This window comes from Ursus arctos, unplaced genomic scaffold, assembly GCF_023065955.2.
Source record: "Ursus arctos isolate Adak ecotype North America unplaced genomic scaffold, UrsArc2.0 scaffold_14, whole genome shotgun sequence".
NCBI lineage: Eukaryota > Metazoa > Chordata > Mammalia > Carnivora > Ursidae > Ursus > Ursus arctos.
Window position 1 is genome coordinate 18729433 of NW_026622808.1, and position 8582 is coordinate 18738014.

Here is an 8582-nt window from a genome sequence, read left to right on the forward strand (position 1 = left end):
GGTAGCTCACGTGTGCATATCTTACTCTGTTCTGGACTATGTCTCTGAGGATGTTTATATAACATCCTTAGAGCAGGGGGCAGGTTTTTTGTTGTTCAGTGTAATAAAGATAATGTCTCCCTCTGGGGCAAAGAACAAGCAGGTTTGTCTGCAGCTCCTTAGAAAAGCTTGGGGCTCCTAGCTGTGATACAAATCCACTTCATGTCACCCCTGTGGGACTTGGGAATCAAGAGGAATTGACAGCAATATGAAGCTTGTACTGCCTGCTGTGCTGTAATAAAGTCCTTGGTCTCCAATTTGGGACTTACAGTCTGGGAAACTGTGGCGGGCTAACTTGTTAGACTATAAGTAGGGGAAAATACCAGATCTTTGAGTTCCTGACAGTGTCCTTGTTCTAAGGATAAATGTTAAGGAAGTCTGATGTCTGTAATGGCTCATCCATAAAATAAAATTATACACAAATGAAAAAAGCTGTAATGGTCAAAAAATGTTGACAACTGGTGAATCTAGGTGAAGGAATGGACTTTAGGAGAATTTTCCCAACCAGTTTTATAGGGCTACTATATCCTTGAAACAGTAACGAAAAGACATGAGAAAGAAAAACTGCAGGCCAATCTCACTCAAAGATGCAAAAATCCTAATAAATTAGCAAACTAGGAACAAAGATGTGTAACTGGTATGTGATGGCCAAGTTATTCAGGAACGCAAAGTTAACTTCACAGTGAAAAATCAATTAAAGTAATTTACCACACAAACATGTTAGAGATGTTACATGTATTCATTCATTCATTCATTCACTCATTCAACAAATACTTATTGAGTGCCTACCATGTGTCCTACCATTGTTCTAGGGGTTTTGAAATACATCAGTGAACAAATATTACCATCTCAGGAGATGCTGAACAAACATTTGATAAAATTCAACATCTGTTCATGAGAAAGGATGCCAACATCCTAGGAAAAAGAAAGAAACTTTCTTATCTTAGTGAAGTTATCTACAAAAATGTTACAGAGAACACCACACTTAAAGACGAAATATGAAAAAAAATGCCCTTTAAGATCAGGAAGAAGACAAGAGTACCTAGGACTGCTTCTAGTCAATATGGTTCAAGTCCAAAAGGTCTACACATCAGTTACTAGGATAAGAGTATAGTGAGTTCGCTACAAGCCAAACTCAACATACAAAGAGAATTATAATCTGTAAGGACCAACAAGGTACATATACCTCTAGCCCTTCTCCAGAAACTTTTCATCCTGGTTTAGTTTGAAGTACCCACAGCCTATGAAAGAAAACCATTCAAGGTCTCACAAAAAGTCCAAAAAGACTTTTAAAGAACACAAGGAAAAGAACCAAATTAGAAAGTGTGGCATTGAAACTACTGAGTAAAAGGGGGAAGACTCTGAAAAAGATGACATCTTCAAGCTAAATAAATACCTCACCTGAATCCCCATAAATGAGCTAAAGAGGGTCATACTCTACAGTCATGCATCTACTCCAAAAAGGATTCCTCAATTGAACTCACACATCATTTGAGAAAAGATCATGCTATTGTCCCCTACAAGGAACACCACTATTGCCACAATGACTTCAAAGCTAAGTATTATTGACATATCCTACCACAGTGGAGACAGTAGCTCCATTTATCAAAATGAATGCACAATGGAATCTTTTATAACAGCTTTAGTGAGATACACTTCACATACCATAAAACTCAACCATTTTATTTTTTTTAAAGATTTTATTTATTTATTTATTTGACAGAGATAGAGACAGCCAGCGAGAGAGGGAACACAGCAGGGGGAGTGGGAGAGGAAGAAGCAGGCTCATGGAGGAGCCTGATGTGGGGCTCGATCCCACAACGCTGGGATCACGCCCTGAGCCGAAGGCAGACGCTTAACCGCTGTGCCACCCAGGCGCCCCAAAACTCAACCATTTTAAATGTACAATTCAAATGATTTTTAGTGAACACAGTTGAGCAACTATCAGCACAAACCGGTTTTAGAACATTACTATCAACCCAACAAGATCCTTCATGCCTGTTTAATCAGGTTCCCACCCCCAACCCAGGCAAACACGAAGCTAGTATCTGTCTCTATGGCTTTCCCTATTCTGGATATTTCATATAAATGAAATCATACAGTATGCAGTCCTTTGTGACTGGTTTCTTTCACTGAGCATAATGTTTTCAAAGTTCATTCATGTTGTAGCATGTATCAGAACTTCATTTCTTTGCATTGCCAAATATTGTGTTGTGCGGATAGCTAGATTTTATTTACTTATTCTCCAGTTGATGGACTTTCAGGGTTTCCTCTTTCGGCTATTATGAAACATGCTATGAACATTTGTGGGCAAGTTTTTGTGTGGACATATCTTTTTATTTCTCTTGGGGGTCAAATGGCAAATTTATTTTAAGAAATTGCCAAACTTCTTCAAAATGACCACACATCGTTTTACAATCCCACCAGCAACGCGTGTTCCCTAAATGCCGGAGGCTGCTTTTTTGTGGTCCCTCTTTTCCCTCAAGACCCATGCTTGTCAATATAAATGGTTTTTTTTAGATACTAAGAAGCCAATGTCCACACTTCATATGTTTAAGAAAATAATAACATTTTAAATATATATGTATATTTATAAAATATGTAAAACTTTACTGAAAGACATTAGAGAATGACTAAATAAATGAAGATATTGAGTTTAAGGCCTGAAAGATTTAACAACAATTCTACTAGTACTGATCTAATGGATGCCAGACATGATACCAATAGGATTTTTTGTGGAATTGTGCAAGCTTATTGTAAAATACATATGAAGAAATGAAAGGCACAGAAGACAGAAGCTACTCCTGAAGAACAAGTTGTAGGGATCTGTCTCTCAGATGTTAAAAAATATAAAGTGATTAAAGATGGTGCTATATTGATACAGAATTAACAAATTTGATTATAACAGAATGGAAGGCCCAGAAACATAAAAACATGCACGCAGAAACTTAAAAACGGGAGCGGACTTTCAGATTAGAGTTCTAGGGAAACTGGTTATCTACCAGGGAGAAAATTACATTGGACCCCTCCTGCCATCACATATAAAAAAGTCAATAATGGATAGAAGAATATTTTAGAAGACATTTCAGAAGGACTCTTTAGAAACATTTTAGATGACGAGACAGTAGAACATATTTACGACTGCGTGTTATTGTCCCAACACAATCAGCCAAAGACCACCAGGGACAAAACCTATCGTCTAACAAAGTCAGGTTTACCAGCTCATTGCAACAAGGGAGACCACACACCTAAGGAACCATGGGTATCCTACCAAACAAAGACCTATGAAAATTATAAAATCTGGGGGAAGGAGAGAGTTCAGGTGAAATTTAAATGAAGTCGTATTTTGACAGGCTCAAAAAGGAAAGCGACATGGTGAGTTAAAATACATCTAACAGAAATATTTAGAATTAAACCAAAATAAAAATGCCTTAGGTCAAAACCCATGTAATGTAGCTAAAGGGATATTTAGAGGTTATCTATGGCCTTAAATGCTTTTATTCACAAACACGATCTGAAAACTAAATGAGTTAGACTTCCATTTTGAGGATAAGACCTTGATGAAAGCAGTCCCGTATTTATAACACTCATAAGGTTTCTCTCCCACGCTGAATTTCTTTGTGCAGGAACTGAAGTCCCCATGGAAGGCTTTCTCAGACTAACGATATTCACAGAGTTGCTCACACGTGAGATCGATGGGGCTTTCTCCTGTGCTTCCAATCCTAGGGCTTCTCTCCACTGTGAGTACTCACATGTTTCCTATGGGATGGGTGACTACTGAAGTTTCCTACAGTAGCTGCACCGGTAAATCTCCCCTGTACGTACCCTCTTGCGAGCAGTCAGGTTAGAGCTCCTATTGAAGGCTTTTCCATGATTGCTGCAATGGGAAAGCTTCTTCCCATTGTGGGTTCTCATGTGTGCCATCAGATGGAATTTCCTGCTAAAGGTTCTGCCACAATCATCACACAGACAGTCCCTCCCTGGTGTTCACTCTCTTATGCACAGTCAGGTTCCTGCTCCTGATGAAGTCTTTCCACAGTCATTGCATTTATACAGCTTCTCCCAATTGTGTATCCTCTTGAGTACAGCAAGGCTCAGGCTGGATCTGAAGACTTTCCCACATTGGTGAAACTCATAGTTTCTCTCCAGTGTGGATTCACACATGTGCCATAAAGGATGAGTGAGGACCAAAAGGTTTCCCACACTGAAAACATTCATAGGGTTTCTTGCCAGCATGAGCTCACACATGGGTCCAAAGGGATGAAAGATAACTAAACACTCTCCCACATTCTTTACATTCATTTCATTTTTCTCCTGTGTAATTTCTCTTGGGCCAAGCAAGGTTATAATTGCTTCTGATGGTTTTTCCACACAAACTGTATTCATGGGGTTTCTCTCTGGGTTGAGTTAGCATCTGTTGGTTAAGGGATAAGCGATAACTGAAGGCTTTCTCACTTTCACTGGACTCATGGGGTTTCCCCTAGCCCCCCCAGTTTGCGCTAGGGATGCCTGGGTGGCTCAATCTGTTAATCATCTGCCTTTGGCTCAGGTCATGATCCCAGGGTCCTGGGATCGAGTCCCACATTGGCCTCCTTGCTCAGTGGGGAGCCTGTTTCTCCCTCTGCCTGCCACTCCCCTTTGTGTTCTCTCTCTGTCTCTGACAAATAAATAAATAAAACCTTAAAAAAAAAGTCTGCAGGGGCGCCTGGGTGGCACAGCGGTTAAGCATCTGCCTTCGGCTCAGGGCGTGATCCCGGCGTTACGGGATCGAGCCCCACATCAGGCTCCTCCACTATGAGTCTGCTTCTTCCTCTCCCACTCCCCCTGCTTGTGTTCCCTCTCTCTCTGGCTGTCTCTATCTCTGTCAAATAAATAAATAAAATCTTTAATAAAAAAAAAAAGTCTGCACTATAAAAAAAGCAAAAAACTACTTGAGAAGTTACTACCATTTTCAGAGCACATGTACCACTCCTGCCCTATTTGAGTTCTTTCGAATTTTAAGTAAGGTGAATGCTCTGCCACAAGGTCCCATCATAGTCATGACATTCATAAAGCTGCTTATGTAGATTTTTCTTGATAATTACTTAAACAAAAACTGAATTATATGTCAACATGGACTAAGTCATATTAATGGATCTGCTTACTTATGGCAACTCTCCATAAATAAATACTGAAATTGGTTTAGAATGTTCCCCAAATTCATGATACTCAGAGGCTCTCCCCTGAGAAACAACTTCTTTTGGGTGAAGGTCACTGGACCCAAGTGTCTCCCCCTGGTGGTTGTGCCCTTCTTCTAAGACAGCAATCCTCGACTTCTGCGGAGAACCGGCAATGTGCCCTCATGAGCCTTACCATTTTCCTGACAGTAGGTGTTTTTTCCAGACTTTATTCTGCTTTGTAGTGGTCTTTTGATTTTAAGTTGAAACTTTTGATCTGAAATTAATGGGGGAGAGGAGGACAAAGATTTAAGTTCTTAGAGAAATAAATGATGAGACAAAGGTAATTAAAAACAAAAACAAAGAGCCAGACCCATATAGCTTTTTTTCATAGACTGACCCTAAATATGAGAAGTCAATGTGACAGGAAAGAATGCCCCAGCAGTTGGACAGACTTTAAGGATTTCAGCAAGATGAAGAATTTGATAGTGACAGAAACAAGGGATGGAAATGCTAAGAAATGATTTGGTCAAGAATGAGATGGGTGTTAACAGTCTGATAGAGGGCACTATCAAAGTTTGGGGACAGCAGAAAAATGAACAAACCAACAGGTGGGGCCATGTTCCAATAAAACTTTATTTACAAAAGTGGAAATGTTCAGAAAAAAAGGAAGCGGGACAGAGCTTTCTCTGGGAACAAAAGAAAGCTGGGGAGAACAGGAAGAAGGAGAGGAAGGGAAGCCATCCCAAGTGGCCTGAGATGATTTCTCAGACGAGATAACATTTTAAATGGCATTGTAATGGCAGTGTATGGTGACAGAGGGTAGCTACACTTGTGGGGAGCAGAGCATAACATAAAAACTTGTTGTCGAATCCCTATGTTGTACACCTGAAACTAATGTAACACTGTGCATCAACTATCCCTCAATTTTTAAAAGAATCATGACATTTTAGAAATTCCCTGAATGGAGTTCCTTTTGCCTGGGGCTCACCTGTACTGGTTTCTTAGAGAATCAGAAGTGTCCTTTTCTTGGTCCCCAGCTCCTCCTGCTCCACCTAGGTGAGCAGGTCGGGTTTATGGAAATGACACGTGTACACAGGGAAAGACGCATCGGGGGGATGCGCAGGGATGAAAAGGCAACTTCCCCTTAGAGCGGGGCCAACACTTTCAGAGGAAAGGCATGTGTGACCCCACGAGCAATGGGGTGTCGGTACCCAGGACCCCAACAAACCACCTCACATCATGCCCTATAGGGACTGGGGATCCTCAGCCCCAAGCTCAGAGACACACTTCACGAACACCAAAGCTTCTAATCATGAAGGAAATAAAGTCGGCATAAAGATGAATCTTCACTCTCAAGGGGAAGATGCTAGGCTAGGGATTAGGAACTAGAGCCCGGAGCTAGCCACGTGCTTTTGTAAATAAACTTTTACTGGAACACAGCTCTATTTGTTGACACACCACACTACACTGGGCACGATACTAGCAGCGTTTCGTAGTTGCAACAGAAACTCTATGGCGCGCTATGCCGAAAACACTTCCTCTCTGGCCTCTAAAAGAAAAGTGTGGCCACTCCTGCTCTACACTGTTGCTCCTCAAGAGTGGGCCTCATCTCCTTCCTCACTGCTCTTTTCCCAAGACCAAGAACAGCTCCTGGAATGTAACAGGTGCTCCAGAAATATTTGCAGCAGGGCGCCTGGGTGGCTCAGTCAGTTGAGCGCCTGACTTTGGCTCAGGTCACGATCCTGAAGTCCTGGGACTGAGTCCCGCATCGGGCTCCCTGCTCACTGGGGAGTCTGCTTCTCCCTCTGCCCCTCACCCCACTTTCTCTCGCTCTCTCAAATAAATAAATAAAATCGTTAAAAAAAATATTCACAGCAGAAATGTACCAATGACGATGTGAGGCTGACGGAGGTTCCTGTAGTTCTCCAGCATCAGGTCTCTGTACAGGATTTTTTGAGCAGGGTCCAGGGATGCCGACTCCTCCCGGGAGAAGTCCACCGCCACCTCCTCAAAGGTCACTGAATCCTGAAACATCACACACATTCAGGCTCAGGCAACGCTCATCTCCATCAGCGTCCCAGGAAGGCAGGGTGTGAGGAGGATGGCACCAGAAGGCCAAGGAGTGGGAAATTCACACGTGGGGGGTGGGGGTGGGGGGGGAGGGGTTCCACGCTTCATCTCTCTCCATTCACACATCCTCAGCAGTCTTCTCTAGCCTCATAGATTAGCTCTTCAACAAGTGGTTGAACTTTTCTCTCTGCAACTAGTCTGTGAACTCATCCAGCCTGGGCCCCCTAGGTGAGATTACACACAGCCCTGAGCTCATGGCGGCCTGGGACAAATACTTAGTAAATGAACGAATGATGTCTCCATGAATTCCTAAGACAAAGTCATCTCATAGCCTTTCTTGGTTTTCTGCCACAGCTCTGAGGTGACTACTGAGCTAATATGAACAAGGCATGAAAAACATTCACAAACACTGAGCATTCTCTGGGAAGTCCCTTAGCCACCATTCATTAGAGGCTAAGGGTCCTGAGGAAGTACGGAGACAAGTCCTGGTCAGATTAGAAGGCTTCAGGCCACCAGAAGGAGACACAGCCAACCTCAGGGAGGGACACGTCCCATTGGAAAGAGGGTGATTTCTGATTACCTGTAACCAGATTGTCAGCAACCCCGGTGTCATCACTTCCACATTCCCTCCCTGGAGACAGGTAGTCTTGGGCAGGCACAGCTAGAGGACAAGAGGGGGGATGTGAGAGGCAGGATATGCTCTAGACTCCAGCCAGCACATGCCTGGAGGCTGCATCATTTGACCCATGACCCCCCCCATGAAAACAAAGCAAATGCCTGCATGCACTCCTAAAAGGCCACAGGAGTCTTGTCTCTCACAGCCAGGAAAGAGGCCTGTGGGCCTTGCTGCCTGTGAGGAAAACTAGCAAAATCCTATGACTGTTGAGGGCACTCAAGTTCAGAGAGGTTTAGCAAGTCAATTGCCCAAGTTTATAAAAAGAATACAAGGCATAATGTATTATTCCCCAAACTTCTCAAACCCAGGCCCCAACCCTGATGCAAGCAGACTGGAGGGCTCCTGGGGCTCCCCTCCCACCTTGTCCTAGCCTTTGGAAGCCCTGGAGGAAGAGGGCCTCAGGAACATGAAAGTGGCCAGGGCGTGATCTAGCTCCAGGCAGGTGTGGCTGGAGCTTGGTGTGACCTGGGTGTCCGGAGAGGAAAGTGATGGGAGAGGGTGGCAGAGGGGCCAGGAGCCAGGTCAAGACCAGGGCAAACAAGCCTAGATCTAATCTGAATTTACACTTTCTGATTAGCAGCTTAGCAGGAGTTTTGTAAGAGTTTTCCATTCTTTTTTGTATTTTTAAAGATCAAACT

General features: G+C 43.0%; 1 protein-coding gene across 1 annotated transcript; it reads right to left on the bottom strand.

The window, feature by feature from the left end:
- Nucleotides 1-1753: 1753 nt before the first annotated feature.
- On the bottom strand, nt 1754-7923 carry LOC125283751 (zinc finger protein 177-like). The gene is made up of 4 exons (XM_048226624.2): nt 7849-7923; nt 7085-7223; nt 5392-5472; nt 1754-4453 (listed from the first exon to the last, which is right to left on the bottom strand). Exons 1-4 carry the CDS (start codon nt 7879-7881, stop codon nt 4422-4424), a joined length of 285 nt encoding a protein of 94 aa, XP_048082581.2. The 5' UTR covers nt 7882-7923; the 3' UTR covers nt 1754-4421.
- Between the last annotated feature and the right edge of the window lie 659 nt (nt 7924-8582).